The following is a 20,119-nucleotide window of genomic DNA, read 5'->3' as shown; positions in this document are numbered from 1 at the left end:
TTTTAGGTTTAGATTTTTTTTTCATTTACTTTTTAAGGAATTTTTTTTTGTTTTACCTTTAAAAAAGGGAGTCGACGAGATTAAGGTTTTCTTATGGCTTTTTCTTTTTTTTTTTTTTTTTTCATGTGAATTATCTTCACATATATGGCCAAACATGGCAGCCGCCAATCCATATCCATTTTCTCAATAAAAATCACTCATAGCTGGAAAACAAAATTGGACTTATAGCTTAATTAGATCGAGGGATGTTACAACACCAATGTTCATTGTCGTTGAAACCAAACAAAAGACCATAATTGAAATCGAGGGACCATTTTTTTTTCCCTGGCAGAAAATGAAATGCAAATATAAAAAATAATCAATCAAAATAAATGTTTTTCTATGTTTAAAAAGATGAATATAAGATAATAAATTTAAATTTGATTTGTTATATAAATTATAAAAATCAAATACACGTATTATACGTGATTTAATTAAAATTCAATAAAATTGTTTATTGGTATAAAACATGAATTTACATTTCACAAATATTTATAGGAATTTTAAATTTACCATAAAATAAATACATAATTTAAAAAAATAAGTATGAAAATTATATTTATATGTATTTTATCACAAAATTTACATTAAATTTAAAATCAAGTTGCCACATGCAACCTTGATGATGTTTGAAACTTGTACCTTTTCAGCTTAAGGAATTATGATTTTGATGGGCTTAAACCTCTACTTGTTTTCATGGGGCCATTTTTAAAGTCCAAATCTCTAGATTTTTTTTTTTAATATTTAAATTATAATTTAATATCAGTTTGTGCTATTTACTTGGCTATCAAACTTAAAACCCTTCTTGTACAAAATCATGTATGTAAATATTTATAACTGCATTTCTCACACCACTACCTGAATGAAAAAAAAAAATGGAAAAAGAAAGTGGAAATCTTTTTAACTACATTTTGAATTTAAAAAAATTTCAAGGTAAAGTAATTTAAATATAAGATCCATGTTCTCATTTGTTGAAAAAAGGCAACAATAACATGTTTATCATTTTTTTACATGTTTTCATCTTAATATCTTTGTTAGTGATCTCTTAACTTGTGAGAAACCAAATTAATAATATATATTAATATAAAAAATTAGTTGATATATTATCAGTAAAATATTTTAATTTTATAAATGAAGTTAATAAGATGATATATATCTCATTTTTTTATTTTAAAATATATATTAAAATATATATTTTATCTTATTAACTCCGTTTGAAAAATTAAAAAATTTCACTATCAACGTATTTAATAATTTCTCTTAATATAAATATATATAGTTTATTATTCTATTAAATCTTAATTCCATTTTAAAAAACCATAACTTGAAAATAAAATATGAATGATAAGTGTTAAAATTTAAATTTATTAAATATTATCTATTAAAAATAATTATATGAATTAATTTAATTTAATTCGAATTAATCTAGCTTCATTTTAGATCATTAGTAAATAAAAAATCAAAAAGGTTCTCAATCAAACTAGATGGAATAAAGTTTTCAATCCCCACTCTAAAATTGCTAGGCATCTCCAAGAATGAAAAATTCTATAGCTAGGCAAATAGCATGTTGTAAGACTTTTCCACCTACAATTGTTTGCTTACCCAAAAATAAAAATTCCCTTACTTTAAGGGAGGATAAAAAAACAAAAACAAAATCATTACTCCCTATGTCCCTTTTTTTTTTTTTTTTTTTTTGATGTTTTAAAATTATTTTTTTGAACATATAAAAAATTATTTTTATGATTTTTTTTTTTACTTTTTGATATTTAAAATCATGAAATTTTAATTATATAAAAAATTTAATTTTAATATTAAATAAATTAAAATCATTTTTTTTTAATTTTACAAAAAATAATACAAAGACACAGATGAAATAATAAATTAGTGGTAAAAATTTTTTAAGAAAGATATTAAAACTTGAGATCGAATCAAGCCGTTTCTTTATCCTTTTCATATAATAGGAATAGGGCGTTACCCTCATTTGAATAAAAAAAAAAATAGTGACCCCATGAACATGATGGTCTATTTCTTGCTGTTAAATATAAATATATAGGATGGTGCCATACCCCTTTGCTTAATTTTACATAAGCAAAGAGGAAATATATGTTAGAAAATCAATGTCTTTGACATGGGGAAAGAATTTTCAACCAATCCAAGGGTAACCCTCCCCCTTTTTAGGACTACATACTCAAATCATTCTCTGAAATTTTGTGTACTTTTTTGAGGAAAAATTAAAGAAAACAGGGAGAAGTGGGAAGCAAAGGCTGCAGCCTCAGCCTTTTGGAATAATTTTGCTATCCCTTCAAGAATCAACCTGGAAGTTGACAGATGAAGCCATAGAGGATAGACTAGAGAGGGAGAGATCAGTTCAAACCTCACTTCTGCTTTTAATGTTTAGTGGATTAATTGCAAGTTTCATCCTCTAAAATTGGATTTATTTCAATAAGACAGGGAAAATTTGTAAAGGGTAATACAAAATTTACAGATAAATATTTAGATAACAAGATTTCAAATTCTATTTAATTATCAGTAAATAAATTTTTAGATAATCAAATTTAAAATTCTATTTAATTAAATTCAAATTATAGATTATAAAAAATATTTTAAATTTAGGGTTAAGATAAAATAATACTTGTATATATTTAAGTTATGAATCACAAAATAATATTTAAAATTTTGTTGTCAAAACATTTATCTGCAAATCTTTTATTATCCTTTACAAATACTAACTAATGTTCATCTTAAGATAAATTTATATTAAAAAATTGTAATTAACCTAATTTTTTTATGAATTTGATAAAATTATCACTAGAGTCAGCAATTCAACTCGTCTCCGACGAATTCTAACTTGACTTGATATTATGAAGTCTATTTTTTTTTTTTAATCGAGTTTTGAATTGGATCGGATAAGGTTGAGAAACAATTGAGGTCGGGTCGGGTTCGTGTTTTTAGGTAAACCCGACCCGACCTGATATTATATAAAAAATTATTTTTTAATTAATTTTTTAATTATTTATTTTTATATATTTATATAATGATATTTTTAAATATTTATATTTAAAAAATAATATTTTATTAATTTCGAGTCGGATCGGATCGGGTACAATTTATATAATATCGAGTCGAGGTCGGGTTCGGATATAAAAAAAATAAAAAAAAATTTTGGTAAAATCAAGTTCGGGTTTAATAACATATAAAGTGGGATCGAGTTCGGGACGAGCAAAACCCGTCCCGAACTTGACCCGATGCCAACCCTAATTATCACATTTAAAAATCATTTTAAAATAATATTTTAATTAATATTAGAAAATAAGCCTCTAATCTATTAAACGGAATCCATTACGTATAATGATATTTTATTTGAAAATTGAATAATTTGATTATTCATAAATAAAACGAAACTAACAAATAAAAAAAAATTAATAATGTTGATTAAGGTGTTTCTGGCTCCCTCAACATGCTTAGCTGTTTTTTTTTTTTTTTTTTAAAGGAAAGCATCCTTCCATAGTACTTACAAACGCATGGAGACATATATATGTTGCTGCTTCAGATTCGAACAGCATTGTGATGCTGACACTGTACCAGCTCATTGTATGGCCTTTAAGGGTTCATATGGGGCCTTGTCATAGTTATGATATTTAAGAGTTTGTTCTTGTAATGGACAATAAATTTGTTTTAAATATGATTATGGGATTTGAGGTTAATTTTCTGGTGATTTATTTGAGAAAGTTAAAAAAAAAAAAAGAGGAACACCTCACAATGTTGGTTGTTAGGATTGTTTTATAAGCTAGATTAAGAGACTCAGGAAAAATAAATTCAAATCATAATCAGGTCTTTCTCATAATATAAACAAAATCTCAATGTTATTGGAATTTAATTAAAATTAAAAAAAAAGTTTTTTTTTTTATACATATAAAAGAGATCATAATTTATAGATAGTAAAAATCAATTGCGCTAAATCGTAGACTTATTAAATTTTAAAATTTAAAAATGATTACATAAATTAACTACATTTTTTTCAATATTGTAACAACATTGCCAATTTTATTATTTACCAATTGATGACATTGAAAGGCTTTTTAAAAAGCCATTTGAAGTATCTTATGATTAAAGAAAATAAAATAAAATACCTCTCAAAAAAAAAAAAAAAAACCCTTCTATTAGCTTAATTTTTAATTTTTAATTGTGGGTGTTTAGGAAAAAAAACAAAGAGACAAAGAGAAGAATGGAATCCCATCATTTGGGACTTTTTTTGGAAAAATTTAGCCATATAGGATAATTATTTAAATGTTGGGTAGAGGATTCCCGACTTGCAAAGTTTTGATTTTGATAGGTTGATATATAAAAGGAAATTGATCTGTTGAAAGTGGAATTTTTAAAAAAAATTTAATCTACTTTTAAATTTTTTATCGTACTATATTTTATAAAAAAAATTATTATATATATAAATTCATTCGAATTCATAATTTTTAAATATCAATTCGACACGTCAATTAATTTAACTACGAATCGAGAATTGGAAGTGCATTTTGATGTACCAGAAGATATGCATTTTTAAAGAGCACCATCCAATGTTTTTATATTTTTAATTTACAGTAAGATATTTGCATTGCTCCGAAAGTTTGGGCTTTGAAGAGATCAAAGTGGTGGCAGTTATTGAATGAGAGGTGTAAGGTGTAAGCTAATCATGAAACATTATTAACACATAAACAAGCTCAACTAGCTTAAGCCATCATTGGGTTTTAGTATTAGTTGATGATGAAGTCAAGACACATGTTTCACGTTCATGTTTTTCGCTTGGTCTGGTCTGTTTATTATCCAAACCAGTATTATTTGTTCCACATATCCCTTTGGTATAACAAATTTTGAGATAAAGAAGAAGCTGTAACATTAACTTTTCTTATTTGGTTGTTTTAAAATGAATGATCAGTCAAATTTGAATCTAAAATTATTTATCGTTAAGGTAAATTATTTTAAATTCATTTGACAGCATAATTGAGGTATATTTCATCGTGCCATGATATTATTTTATGATTTAATTTTTAAAAATTTAATTATAATGCAAATGTGATGTAGTGGGAACGAGAAATGTAAACAAGCAAAATATAAACAAATTTTATTATATTATTGATTTGTTCGTTTAATTAATAAATTTAAAATAATATTCATGATTATTTATTAAATTTAATAAATAAATATAAATCAAACATATTTACGAATTGTTCATGGAATACTTTACACTTTTATATTATAAATGAACCTAATATAAATGAATTTTATTATACTAATGATTTATTTGTTTAATTAACAACTCTTAAAATGTTATTTATAATTAATTGTTAGGTTTAATAAACAATTATAAATGAAGATATATTGAGTTTGTTCATGAACTATTTATTAAATTTATTCATTTACACCCTTACTTCCGATCATGTTAGCCAATGATCTTTTGTCAATTAAATTAATCAACTCATAATTCATATTTTAAATGGAATTAAAGTTGGACATTATTCAAAACATAGAAACTTACAAAACCTTTTAGATTTAACACTTTTACTAGTGCCTTAAAACATTTTGGTATTAATTTAAAAAAAAAAAAAAACAAAGGGTTGAGCAAAAGGGAAGTGTTGAAATGCAAGAAGCTATGACCAAATAAACATCAAACTAATATGACTTTTTTAGTTTTATGTTGTTTGCTAGCAATAAAAAAAAAACTAAAGATATGGTGATGTGAAAGTTTAGGTAGCAAAAAGATAGGTAGGAGGGACAATCTTGATGAACAAATTACAAGTGTAAAAAAGAAATTATTTGCAAAGGGATTGAGAGAAATTGAGACCCACAAGTGAAAATGATCAACTAACAACTTTGATTAAAAATGTTAGGCTGAGAAAAGTATTACTAGTTGTGATTTTTCTGACATCAATTAATATGCATATAAATGGGTATTGATGAAATCATGAAATTTTTTTTTTGGATTTTGCTTGGTTCTTATTTTATTGGTATTTAATATAATAATATTATAAAATAAAAAAAATAAAATTGCATTTAATAAAAGATAAGTAAATAATTTCTTTCAAGATTTTGGTATTTCAATTTTATTTTTAATGTTCCAATTTCACTTCATTCTATAAGTAAAAAAAAATCTTGATTTTCAATATTTTGTATATAAAATTGATGTTTTATTGAGTTTTTAATAAAAAATTAATATGGAATAGAATTAAAAAAAAAAAAAACCTTCAAAGCTTCCCACTGTGGCACACCATTCTTCTTTCAATTCAAGCATGACCTTTTTATGTAAGTTATAAGGACATTCTGATTATGCTCAAAAGCTTGTAAATTTGATGTCTTTGTGTGGGATATTGCAAGTTATAATTTTTTGAATGATGGGTATTTTAAATGTAGTGATGTTGTTAAGGCTTGTTTGGCTTTGGATGAAATTAGGGTGGATAAATGTAAGCCTGATTTGGTTGCTTTAGTGTTGTTTAATGGGTTTTGTAAGATTGGGTGGAATAAAGGTTTTTGTTTATGTGGGTTTGATTTGGAAATGCTATTTGCCAAACGTGGTTAACTACAATCGGTGGAGATACGTTTTGTGAAGTGAATACAGGTTTAAATAAATAGAATATAAATAAATTTTATTATATTCGTAATCTATTTATTTAATTAAAAAAATTTATAATATTATTCGAAATCATTTTTAAAGTTTAATAAATAAATAAATATCCAACATATTCATAAATTATTTTTTAAATATTCTCTTTATTTACACTTAGATGTTATAAACAAATAGAATATAAATAAATTTTATTATATTTGTAATATGTACATTTAATTAATAAATTTTAAAATATTTTATTACTTTACATGCTGTAAGGTGTCTTGGGATATGAAAGAAAGATAGGGTGTTGTTAAATTCCTTTGTGTTTACTTGTTTGATTGGTGGGTGTTTGTGTGGTTAGAGATTTTGAGGCCACCTTTGAATTGTATAGGGAAATGAAACGGACTAAGCTTGCACTGAATTTGTTACCTAAACTGTACTCATTGATGGTTTTTGCAAAAAAAGGAATGTTGGAAAGGGTTGAGTGCTTGTTTTTGAGAATAGTGAATGAAAAAAATCATGCCTTATTCTATTGTTTATACTTGGATCATTGATGGGCATTTCAAAAAGAGGAACGTAAGTGATGCCCTGAAGTATTTGGGCAAGATGTGTGTTCAAGGGATCAAGTTTGATATAGCTGGCCTTTTATAGCAAGTTTTGAAGAAATAATCAATTGTGTTTATGTTTATTTATTCAATCAATATGATCAATTTTTTAAACTTTTTTTTACGCATCTAATCAACGCACTTCTAATTGTCACGTCATCTCTCTTTAAGAATTAACTCATCCTTGTTAAGGAAAGATTTGCTTAACATCTTCACTTGCATCTTATCAAAGCATCATTTTATAATTGTAAATTTAGTTTTAAACTTATCTGAGATTATTAAATGTGGTTCATTTTTATCTGAGATCATTAAATATAATTTATAATCATCCACGTGAATTCTTATCAAATTTCACGTAGACTTATCATTATATGTTAACTGTCTTAATCAAATCACTATCCTTCATCTTATATATAAGATTAGAAACAAGATCAGGTATGTAAGATTTTAAGACCTAAACATTCCTTTTATTGCAGTTTTCTCCACATACCTCATTTTTTTTTCTTCCTCCTTAAACCGTAAGTATTTCACTGAGTTAAGGATTAGAATGTCTCCTAAAAAATCAACATCTGCGTCCTCTTATCGTACTTTCTGACTACAAGTTCAAGTTACTTCACCTTTAACCTTTCTCCGGTTCTTTTCAGTTAAAACACCCGAAATTACCATCAACAAAGCTAATGTTGCATCACTTCTGACTGGATGGTAAATTTTACGTGTGATATGAAAGCAAAAGTTGTGGCCTCGAAGTATGCATGTCACCTGCAGACCTCTCTTCTGAAGAGCCGAGGAAATTGGATAGAGATTGAGATACTTAAAAATTTTCTTCTAACTAGCTGTGTGGTCGGTGAAATCTTCATTTACACATGGCATTGGTAAAACATTTCTGTTTTGAAGTTTATTGTTGTTAGCCTTACTACTACACCAGTAGGTAGTATAAGATTGTACCTTGGGTTGTGATGGTTTTGATATCACCAACATTAAAATTTTCTTTTTCACAGTTGCTTTAAACCATTCAATTGACTTTGCAATTTTGAACATGACACGGCGGCCATTCACTACATGCTGATTTTGTACGCCGACTGTCAGGAATCATTTAAGCAACATATAATCTACCTCTTCGGCATTTCCCTAGTTGCATATCAAAGGTTAGAATATGTGTGGCTTTGAGGTCTTCGTTAAAAATTATGGTTATCGAAGCGAATGAAAAAATTTAGATAAAAAAAATTTTAAAATATAATTTAATTAATTTATATAATTATTTTAAAAAAATAACGTTCAATATATGAAATTTAAATTTAAAATTTAATAATTGTAATTTTTTTTAATTTTCAAATCTAAATCTCTTATATACTAAGAAAATTTGAACGAGGATGGTATATGTTAGTGGAGGAAAAGGGTTAAGAGTCCATACTTTGAAACTGAACTCAACCCCACGAAGTTATGATTCCTTGTTGTGCATGTAAATTCATAAATATGCTTTCATTTCGGGCTTTAATTTCTGCTACCAACCATTCTTGCCATACACGATGCGCAACGTTCAAACAAACTTCAAAGCTTAGGTAATTGTCTGATACCGAGTAATAAACTGTTAGACGAAATTTCCAGGTGGAAAAATACAACATGGCAATCTGATTATGTTGGTTTGAATTACCTTTTTTTTTTTTTTTTTAAAGGCTTTTGAGGGATTGAGTTTGCTTTCTCTGTATAGCTGAAAGTTTGATCCATTAAAAATTAAAAAAAAATCAGAATATTATAATTTTAAATTAATTTTTTATTTTTTCAAAATTTTTTTTTCAGCCCTAATGGCTTCATCATTAATCTTTGCTAAAAAAATTATTTTGGGTGCATCTTCTTATGCTGAAAAAATTATAAAAAAAATATAAAAATTTTTATGGTAAAATATTTTCTGAAATCCACTTATTCTTATTAAAATATCCCATAAAATCTTCAACGCAACTCTCGTGATTAATGGCATATATAATTTAAACAGAGTAAGGCCATGAATATTTGAATGAGTAAATTATATAAAATATATTACAATTAGAACCGCAGCTAGGCCTGTTGACCTAAATCGATTGCCCAAATATTAAATCATAATAAAAATAATTTTAATTTAAAATATAAGCTAAGAAGCAACTCCGAACTTCTTCAACTTTATGCAGCTTTACTTTCTTTTTTCTACATTATTCTTCGTAATTCCAATTGAAAAAATAATTTTCCATAATTTTCCCTTTAAAAATATATTTTTTTGAATTAAAGAGGAATTTTTTTTTGGTAATAATAGTTCAATTATGCCCATTTTCTCTTTTTAAACCCTCTTTGAGAATTTAAAAACCCCATAATAAAATTCCCCAATGTCTTCCACACCTTCATCCGAAACGACTGCGGCAGTGTCTGATTCCCACTCGCCGCTCCTCCGCCGGCGCCAGCCCGATGCCTCTGCTGCTCGCCCTGCCACGCTGGCGCTTTTATTGGGGCGGGCCACGAGGCGGCGTGGCGCGTCTATGCTGGTGAGGGAGACGGCGGCACGGGAGTTGGAGGAGCGGCGGGCGGACTGGGGATACTCGAAGCCGGTGGTGGCGCTCGACATGCTGTGGAATACGGCGTTCGTGGCGGTGTCGGTGGTGATGTTGATCTGTACGGTGGATGAGAAGCCTAATGCTCCTATTAGACTGTGGATTTGTGGGTATGCTTTGCAGTGCTTGTTGCATGTTGTTTTGGTGTGGTTGGAGTATAGGAGGAGGAACGCTAGAAGAACATCTGCTAGAGATGAGGAGAGAGGAGATGCCGATACTGGAGACGTTAATGATAGTGAAGATGAAGAAGTTGGAATTCAAAGGAGTCCTTTTGGTTCAAATCAATCAAGGTCAGTTCTTTTATTATGGTTTGACTTAAACTTTGATGCAGGTTTTGTGTTTTTAAGCTAAAATTTTAATCTGGGAATTTTTTTGTGTGTTTAATTTTAGATTTTTGAGTGGTTCTTTAGTTTTTTAGTTGAATTTGAATGAGGACTGAAGCTTATTTTTGGATTGAATTTGTATTGGAGCACGAATTGTTATTTTTTTAACTTAGAATTTTGATGAAACTTGCTTTTTTGGTGCTAAACTGGATGATGGTTTTAATCCAATTTGGGATTTATTGGTTTTCTTAGATGAATTAGATAAGGGTTTGAGCATGATATTGGTCGTCTGGGTGTCTAACGATTGAGTCTCTGCTTAATTCTCAAGGAATTGCAAGGTTTTGTTTTGGTGCTGTCATTTATGCCAGTTACATCACTTTGTGATGGTTTGTGGAAATGTAATTGGTTGAAGTGTCATTATCCTTTTAGTTTTGCTTTCAAGATGAGTGGAATTTTGAAAACTTGGGGAATGTTTCTAGGCTGGGCAAATTTGGCTACATTGGGCATTTTGAATACTCCCATGATTGGAATACAAGAACCAGAGCCATAGAATGGGAAGCGTAAGTGCCAATAACCATTGGAAGAATTAGCATTGAGCTCTGGATAATGGTAGAACATTTTAAATAGAATTATGACTCTTTTTTTCTTTTGTTGTGGACAAGCTTGAGAAGGTGACGTGGGATGTTCATCTGAATTAATGATTGAATGGCTGATTATTAAGCATTTAAAAACATTGATGGAAGTCAATGACCTAAGATGGATAAAGAGAAGCTGAATGTCTGTCTTTGTATACAATAAAACTGCACTTGGGAAGCTTTTAATTGTGATTTTCTTAATGCTGACAATAATCATGCTTAGAGCCTAGTTGGTTAAATTATGGAGAATTTCCATTTGAACATACCCAAATTAATTTTTGACCATGAACAGTGGATATAGAATGGTTATACTGGTTCTATGCTGGAGATACAGTGGCTTAAGGGATCAGACATGAATGCAACAGGGGTAGCTTGGATATACAATAATGGAAGTCCACAAGCATAGCATGTGTATCTCTTACTGCATCTGCTATATGGATGGGAGGTAACCAGATTAAGCCTCAGAGATGATATTGGTGGAAAAGTTTGAGTTTCATTCGCTTTTCTCACATTTTAGAACAGTGTACATTGCTGGAGATTCTTCTTTTTAGTATAATGGATTTTTATCTACTACACTAGCCCTATGCACATGCACTGTGTCCCGGACTAGGCTTTCTCTCAACAAGCAATAGACTGTGCGCCACTTGAATGGACGCTCCCACCCAAGTCAGCCCTCAATAGTTCGATATCTAAACAAATAACCATAAGCCACAGTTAGTCCCAAGCGTACGTAATAAGACACATTCATATCAAGATCAATCTCAAGCACACACAAGAAGGCACATTCACATCGACAAAAGGAAAAAAACACATCAAGACAACATTCGGGACATTCGAATCGGAGGTGAATTTTATTATAATCGAGGATAATACATCGGGACTTCCCACCATCACTAGGGTCAGGGGGCAGCCCTTGGTGGATGGCCTAGGCCCGTATCGCGACCGGTGAGACAGCCCAACAGTACGCTGCTCACTCACCCCCCTAAAGAGCGTTAGAGATTTTAGAGCTATGCTACCACTAACCATTACAATGTTTGAAATGGGGACACTTTTCCTACCACAAGAGATCTACCCGGTCATGGCCCTATACATGGATGATAACCTAAGCCCCGCTCATGGCCCTATATAAGGTTGGCTAATGACATCCTCCCCACCTATTCTATCGACGTCCTCGTCGACTTGCTGGCTTGAAATTCTTCAATCTTCCTCTTGAATCTCCGAAGGTCGTGTTCCTTTTCCCAACTGGTTTCTTCTAGTCCTAATCCCTCCCATTTCACTAAGTATTCATGAACTAGTCTTCGAGATACCTTGGTTTCCCTATCGGCTAAGATCTCTTCGACTCGACGCTCTGAGGGTGGCTTCATGGTGATGGCGACTTTGGTTGGCTCCCTTCGATTAGCATCTGTAGGATCTGCATGGAAAGGTTTTAGGTTGCTCACATGAAATATTGGGTGCACTTTCATCCACTTTGGTGGGTCGATTTTATATGAAGCATTCCCCACCTTGGAAAGGATCTTCATTGGACCCTCATATTTTCGCACTAATTTGCGATCTCTCTTTCTCAAGAACCTAGTTTGTTCAGGGACTAGTCGAACAAGAACCAAATCACCAACTTGGAATTGTTGCGCCCTGCGACCTTTGTCTGCCCATTTCTTCATTCGCTTCGATGCTTTCTCCAGGTAGGCTTGTGCAATCTCAGTGTTTTGTTTCCACTCATTGCCGAGGTTGAAGGCTCTCGGATTCTTCCCTCCATATTGCTCCAAGGAAGTATGGGGTAGCGTTGATAATTGTTCGGTAACCACCTCAAACGGGCTCTTGTTAGTGGAAGAGCTTTTGTTGGAATTAAAGCAAAGCTGAGCAACGTCCAATAACGAAGGCCAGTTCTTTTGATTGGCTTGAACAAGGTGCCTTAAATATTCCTCTAGTAATCCATTGAACCGTTCCATTTGACCGTCGGTTTGAGGGTGGTAGCTTGAGGAGATGTTAAGTTGGAACCCCAATATCTTGAAAAGTTCTCTCCAGAAGGACCTCGTGAATCTCGGATCTCTATCGCTTACAATGTTTTAAGGGAGGTCCCAGTATTTGACCACATGTTTAAACAGTAGTCGAATTGTGTCTTCCGCAGTACAATACTTGTGAGTGGGGATGAATGTGGCGTACTTAGAGAAACGGTCAATCACCACCAAAATAGCTCCAAGATCACCGACCTTGGGAAGGCCCGAAATAAAATCGAGAGAAATGCTTTCCCACGGTCTAGCGGCATCGGTAGTGGTTCAAGCATGCCTGTAGGTTTCTTTTTTTCAACTTTGTCTTGTTGGCAAATGAGGCAAGTCTTTGTATAGTCCGTCACGTTTTGTTGCATGTGAGGCCAATAGTATCCCTGTTTCAATAAAGCCAAAGTGCGTTGCCAGCCCGGATGTCCGGCCCATGGTGTGTCATGACATTCCATCGTCAGCATTTGTCTCAGACCTCCTGCTCTTGGCACAAACAATCGGGGCCCCTTGGTCCACAAGACCTCATTTTCTTGCCAGAAGTGCTTAGACTTCCCTTTTTCAACTAGCTTCAAGATGGCACTGGCCTGCGGGTCCTTCCCTAAATGATCTTCAATTAACTTGCGAATGTCTGTCGTGACTCTGCTAGCTGCCATTAGGGCAATTCTTCTAAGGGCTGCTAACCCTGTTCGTCTGCTCAATGCATCGGCCACTTGATTGGTCTTTCCAGTCTTTCTAGTGGTGTGCTCAAAACAAAAGTCGAACTCCGCAAAAAATTCTTGTCATCTAGCTTGTTTCGCTGTAAGCCTTTGTTGGGTTCACACTTTGTCGTGAAGACAGACAATGCGGTTATTAGCCATTTCCTCACCCAACCAAGGCTTACAGCGAAACAAGCTAGATGGCAAGAATTTTTAGCGGAGTTCGACTTTTGTTTTGAGCACACCGTTGGAAAGACCAATCAAGTGGCCGATGCATTGAGCAGACGAACATGGTTAGCAGCCTTTAGAAGAATTGCCCTAATGGCAGCTAGCAGAGTCACGACAGACATTCGCAAGTTAATTGAAGATCATTTAGGGAGACCCGCAGGCCAATGCCATCCTGAAGCTAGTTGAAGAAGGGAAGTCTAAGTACTTCTGGCAAGAAAATAAGCTCTTGTGGACCAAGGGGCTCCGATTGTTTGTGTCAAGAGCAGGAGGTCTGAGACAGATGCTGACGATGGAATGTCATGACACACCATGGGCCGGACATCCGGGTTGGCAACGCACTTTGGCTTTATTGAAACAGGGATACTATTGGCCTCACATGCGACAAGACGTGATGGACTATACAAAGACTTGCCTCGTTTGCCAACAAGACAAAGTTGAAAAGAAGAAACCTGCAGGCATGCTTAAACCACTACCGGTGCCCGCTAGACCGTGGGAAAGCATTTCTCTCGATTTCATTTCAGGCCTTCCCAAGGTTGGTGATCTTGGAGCTATTTTGGTGGTGATTGACCGTTTCTTTAAGTACGCCACATTCATCCCCACTCATAAGATTGTATTGCGAAAGACATAGCTTGACTACTCTTTAAACATGTGGTCAAATACTGGGGCCTCCCTCAAAACATTGTAAGCGATAGAGATCCGAGATTCACGGGATCCTTCTGGAGAGAACTTTTCAAGATATTGGGGTTCTAACTTAACATCTCTTCAAGCTACCACCCTCAAACCGACGGTCAAACGGAACGGTTCAATGGATTACTATAGGAATACTTAAGGCACTTTGTTCAAGCCAATCAGAAGAACTGGCCTTCGTTATTGGACGTTGCTCAGCTTTGCTTTAATTCCAACAAAAGTTCTTCCACTAACAAGAGCCCGTTTGAGGTGGTTACCGGACAATTACCAAGGCTACCCCATACTTCCTTGGAGCAATATGGAGGGAAGAATCCGAAAGCCTTCAACCTCGGCAAGGACTGGAAACAAAACACTGAGATTGCACAAGCCTATCTAGAGAAAGCATCGAAGCGAATGAAGAAATGGGCGGACAAAGGTCGCAGGGCGCAACAATTCCAAGTTGGTGATTTGGTTCTCATTCGACTAGTCTTTGAACAAACCAGGTTCTTGAGAAACAGAGATTGCAGATTAGTGCGCAAATATGAGGGTCCAGTGAAGATCTTTTCCAAGGTGGGGAATGCTTCATACAAAATCGACCCACCAAAGTGGATGAAGGTGCACCCAGTATTTCATGCGAGCAACCTGAAACCTTTCGATACAGATCCTACAGATGCTAGCCGAATGGAGCCAACCAGAGCCGTCATCACCATGAAGCCACCCTCAAAGCGTCGAGTCGAAGAGATCTTAGCCGACAGGGAAACCAAGGTATCTCGAAGACTAGTTCGTGAATACTTAGTGAAGTGGGAGGGATTACGACTAGAAGAAACCAGCTGGGAAAGGGAACACGACCTCCGGAGATTCAAGAGTAAGATTGAAGAATTTCAAGCCAGCAAGTCGACGAGGACGTCTATAGAATAGGTGGGGAGGATGTCATGAGCCAACCTCGTATAGGGCCATGAGCCACCCATGTATAGGGCCATGACCGGGTAGATTTCTTGTGTTAGGAAAAGTGTTCCCATTTCAAACATTGTAATGGTTAGTGGTAGCATAGCTCTAAGGCTCTTTAAGGGGGTGAGCGGGCAGCGTACTGTTGGGCTGTCTCATCGGTCACGATACGGGCCTAGGCATCCGATGCGGCCCCTTGCATAGGAAGCAAGCTAGTGGTTGCCTAAGCTTGAAAATCACTGCATTGTTTGTCTTGGGTTGGGTGCTATCTCGACCAAAGGACCTCCTGTTTGATCCCCCACTGAAGGGCCGGTCCAATCTAGTCATCTTTCCCCCACTCCCAAAATTGAAGTTATTGCCAACTGATGGACGATTTTTTCGTTTTGAGGAGCCATCATTATAATCATGGAGACGTTCAGCTGCAGCCATGGCCGTGGCCACGTCTTACACTTTGTCTTTGTAGTTCTGTCCTGGCCCAAGGCTTGAGGCCCTCAAGGAAATAAAACATCTTGTCCTTTTCGGACATGTTTTGAATATTCAGTATCAGGGTAGAAAAACTCCTAACAAACTCTTGCACTGTTCCTGTTTGCACCAATTCTCGAAGTTTCCTTCGGGCCATATACTCCACATTCTCAGGGAAGAACTGATTTTTCAGTTCTTGTTTCAGGTCCGTTCAAGCCTTAATCGGACACTCGTCATTGACAAACTTGGAGCGCCCCCATAGTTTAGCATCCCTTGTGAGGTACATCGACGCCATTGCTACCTCGTCTTCCTCTGAATCCGTGTGTACAGCTCGGAAGTACTGCTCCATGTCAAACAGGAAGTTTTTAAGCTCCTTGGCATCTTTTGCCCCCTTATAGCATCGAGGCTCTGGCACCTTGGCCCTTTTTCCCCTTTTCGTCGAGCTCGAACTCGATCTGGCCACAGTCATTTTTATGATGCTCACTTGTGCTTTGAGCTCCTCAAACTCCTTTTGGAGAACATTCAAGGCATCTCTAGCCTCATCGCTCACGTTGTGGAGAGTATCGGACAACTCCTACTGGGTTGTCTCGATCTCCCTCAATCGATCTTTAGTCACCATGTGAGTTTTCACTGCGACCACCGCGGCCTCAAGTTCCTCAAGTCTCTGTTGATAATTGGGTCCACCACTTGTGGCCATCTCCTCCATTTTCTAGCACTTTTTAACCGTGCTCTGATACCACGTGTCACAGACTAGGCTTTCTCTCAACAAGCAATAGATCGTGCGGCACTCGAATGGACGTTCCTACCTAATTCAGCCCTCAATAGTTCGATATCTGAACAAATAACCATAAGCCACAGTTAGTCCCAAGCGTACGCAATAAGACACATTCATATCGAGATTAATCTCAAGCACACACAAGAAGGCACATTCACATCGACAAAAAGAAAAAAACACATCAAGGCAACATTCGGGACATTCGAATCAGAGGTGAATTTTATTATAATCGAGGATAATACATCGGGACTTCCCACCATCGCCAGGGCCAGGGGGGCAGCCCTTGGCAGATGGCTTAGGCCCATATCGCGACCGGTGAGACAACCCAACAGTACGCTGCCCGCTCACCCCCTAAAGAGCCTTAGAGATTTTAGGGCTATACTACCACTAATCATTACAATGTTTGAAATGGGGACACTTTTCCTAGCACAAGAGATCTATCCGGTCATGGCCCTATACATGGGTAGCTCATGACAACTTAAGCCCCAGTTATGGCCCTATACAAGGTTGGCTCATGACACACTATGTGAGTGAAAAAATGAATAAATTATTTTTATCATTTCATAAATTTTGATACAGAAAAAAATTTAAAAAGTAAAAGGAAATTTAACTCAAATAAATAACTTAAGTTAGTTTGAAAAGATGTGAGAGCCAAGTCCAGACTTTCTTTTATTATTATTTATTTTGTAATTTTACAAACTTAGTTTATGTCTCCTAACTCATCTACCAACTTTTCTACTAGCATTAAATTTTATTATAGATAGTTATTTATTTTGTTTAATTGACCAAGCTGCTAAGTTGTTACCATTCTATCATTTGAGTGGACCTCTTTCTTGTATTTTCCATCTATGTTTGCATTTATATTCTGTTTTAGAAACTGTAATTTAGGATGATTTAATTATTATTCTCATACTGATTTGATTTTGAATGGACAGTGTAACTAAACGATGTGAATCAGTGAATACCATGGCATCATTTGTTTGGTGGATAGTAGGCTTCTATTGGGTAGTTTCTGGTGGTGATATCCTTCTGCAAAATGCTCCACGTTTATACTGGTATGTCTTTAACCAACCTGTTATTTTACAAGCAATTTATTTGTCAGTTTAGGTGACATGCTTGCTTGTTAATAAAATATTTGGACTTCCTCCCTGATGGTGTCAGAAATGTGTATAAGAGTTTCTACCTTTAGTTGCCAAGTTATTGAAAAATTGCACAGTAGTTATCGTCACGTGCTAATACAATTAATCTATGGTACTGTCTCCTTGAAATACAATCACAATCTCTAACTTGTGACATCTGCAGGTTGGCTGTGGTTTTTCTGGCATTTGATGTGTTCTTTGCAATCTTTTGTGTTATTTTGGCATGTTTGATTGGCATTGCTCTCTGCTGCTGCTTGCCGTGCATCATTGCAATTCTTTATGCTGTTGCAGGGCAGGTATTAAAAAGCACTTATTGGTTATACTGACTGAAAAATCTTAAACAAAGTGGTAATAGCTAAATAGCATTTTCATTTCTTGTGTTATTGATTAGGAAGGTGCATCAGAAGCAGATCTTAGTATCCTTCCAAAATATAGATTTCAGATTATAAACAATGGTGAGAAGCCTAGTGTGGGGGCAGGAAAAATGGTTCCCATAGAAACAAGCGGTCAATATTTGGCAAATGAGCGCATACTCTTACCTGAGGATGCTGTAAGTTACAACTTTATCTTGGAATTACTATAATTTTTTGACAATGATGCTGATCCATCACGTTCCTTTCTTGCACTGTTTTATATATATATATATATATATATATATATATATATATATATATAGAGAGAGAGAGAGAGAGAGAGAGAGAGAGAGAGAGAGAAAGAGAGAATAGGGCTCTACTTACACAAATATAAGTCTTACACTTTTTTGATTATTAGATCGAAATTAAATCCATGACTAATTTGAATTAAAATAATATTTTTAATTTTAGCTATTTTAATCCAAGGGTCAAGAAAAGTATAAGACTTATACTAATGTAAGTGGATTTCTTCTCATATATATCTATTTTATTTGTTTCCAATGTTTTAGCTTATGTAAGGGTGATAACGGTTTGTTTATTTTGGTTAATGTATAGTATTATGGATTTTCAAAAATTTATTTGAATCGGAACAACCAATAAATGTTATGAATTTGGATGGCGTGATTGCTTTGCCATTGTTCTCCTTTTTTATTTTCGTTTTTTGTAGGAATGTTGTATATGCCTAAGCTCTTATGAAGATGGTGTGGACCTCCATGCTCTCGCTTGTAACCACCATTTTCATTCAACATGCATTGTGAAATGGCTTAAGATGAATGCAACATGCCCCCTCTGCAAGTACAATATTTTGAAGGGAAATGAACAGGTATGAAAGAAAGGTTTCAAGCCTCGGTTGCCGGATTCAGTTGTCAACACTTTCTGCTTATGTACAGAAGAAACTAAATCATGAAGGGCAGCAAAACTCATATTCTTAGCTTCTTTTTTCTCGTATAACTGGCTTAATTGAGTTGATTCCCTCTTGCCCCTGCCTGGGTTCTTCCACACACTCTTCATGAAAAAATGGAAATGATTTTTATGCTTCAAATGTTTGCTTCATTCTTGGTAGAATGAAAAATTAATGGTTTATTATATATTTGAGATGCCACCTACAAGCCTTTCTTTATTATTATTATTTAAATATAATTGAAAATGAATATTTGACAATGAATTTTGCTATTTCGGCAATGCCTATGAGAATTGCTCTGTATGCATTGCATGGTTGTTAAAATTGAAATAGCATTTATGTACAGAAGAAACTAAATCATGAAGAGCAGCAACACCCGTTAAGATTCAAACCTTTTGGTTTACTTGGTTTTTTTTTTTTTTTCCTTATTTACTATCTGCTGTTTCTTTTATGCATTGACTTATTTCAATTACACAGTAGTTTTTGGTGCTAATTGTTCATAACATGTTTAAAATTCACCCCAATGATTTTAAATTCGCACTTCCCCTATCTCTCTTTGATAGGTTTTCAGACTTGTTGTTTCTTTAAATATGCGAAAAGAAAAGAAAAAAAACCATTAGTTCTGCGTTAGTTTGGGACAGTAACTATGAAGCTCTACTCTCATGGCATTATCTTTGCTCCTTGACAACGCCATTATATTCCTCCCATGCTCGTTGTTTTCTTGGCTAAGTTTTTTTTTTTTTTGGGTAAATTAAACATTTAATTCAACAGTACTGAAAAGTTCTTAGTCAGTTTGTTTGCATGAGGCAAAGATGCTCTGTTTGAACTTTCACACACTGATCACAAGCGAGAAAATGGAGATGGGATATGAAAGAGAGAGAAAAGAAAGGAGATGGGATGATAGAGGATGACGAAATGGGGAAGAGAGAGAGAGAGATTTGAATCAATGTTTTCTTGCTTGTTTGAGGCAAAGATGCTCTGTTCAACTTTCAGAACAATGACAGGAGATGGAAATGGAGATAGCGTGATAAAGAAATAAGGTGTGCTTTTGTGATTCAACAGAAATAGTAGATAGGCATGTGAAATGAAAGAAGCTTCATTGGGTAAAAAATTGTAGAAGTGCAG

At 34.0% G+C, this 20,119-nt stretch overlaps 1 protein-coding gene across 1 annotated transcript; it reads left to right on the top strand.

Moving 5' to 3' along the window:
* The first annotated feature begins 9,204 nt into the window (after positions 1-9,204).
* On the top strand, positions 9,205-19,266 carry LOC111287658 (E3 ubiquitin protein ligase RIE1-like). The gene is made up of 5 exons (XM_022878333.2): positions 9,205-10,108; positions 17,477-17,596; positions 17,844-17,976; positions 18,072-18,230; positions 18,761-19,266. The coding sequence occupies exons 1-5, from the start codon at positions 9,597-9,599 to the stop codon at positions 18,920-18,922; spliced, it is 1,086 nt and encodes a 361-aa protein (XP_022734068.1). The 5' UTR covers positions 9,205-9,596; the 3' UTR covers positions 18,923-19,266.
* Positions 19,267-20,119: the final 853 nt, after the last annotated feature.

This window comes from Durio zibethinus, chromosome 4, assembly GCF_047325235.1.
Source record: "Durio zibethinus cultivar Kanyao isolate XHJ-2024 chromosome 4, ASM4732523v1, whole genome shotgun sequence".
Taxonomy (NCBI): domain Eukaryota; kingdom Viridiplantae; phylum Streptophyta; class Magnoliopsida; order Malvales; family Malvaceae; genus Durio; species Durio zibethinus.
This window is presented reverse-complemented; position numbering and strand designations above follow the sequence as displayed.

Coding starts and splice junctions, on each gene's coding strand:
- LOC111287658 (XM_022878333.2), top strand. CDS start 9,597: ATGTCTTCCACACCTTCATCCGAAACGACTGCGGCAGTGTCTGATTCC. Junction 10,109..17,476: donor TTTGGTTCAAATCAATCAAG/GTCAGTTCTTTT, acceptor TTGAATGGACAG/TGTAACTAAACGATGTGAAT. Junction 17,597..17,843: donor AATGCTCCACGTTTATACTG/GTATGTCTTTAA, acceptor TGACATCTGCAG/GTTGGCTGTGGTTTTTCTGG.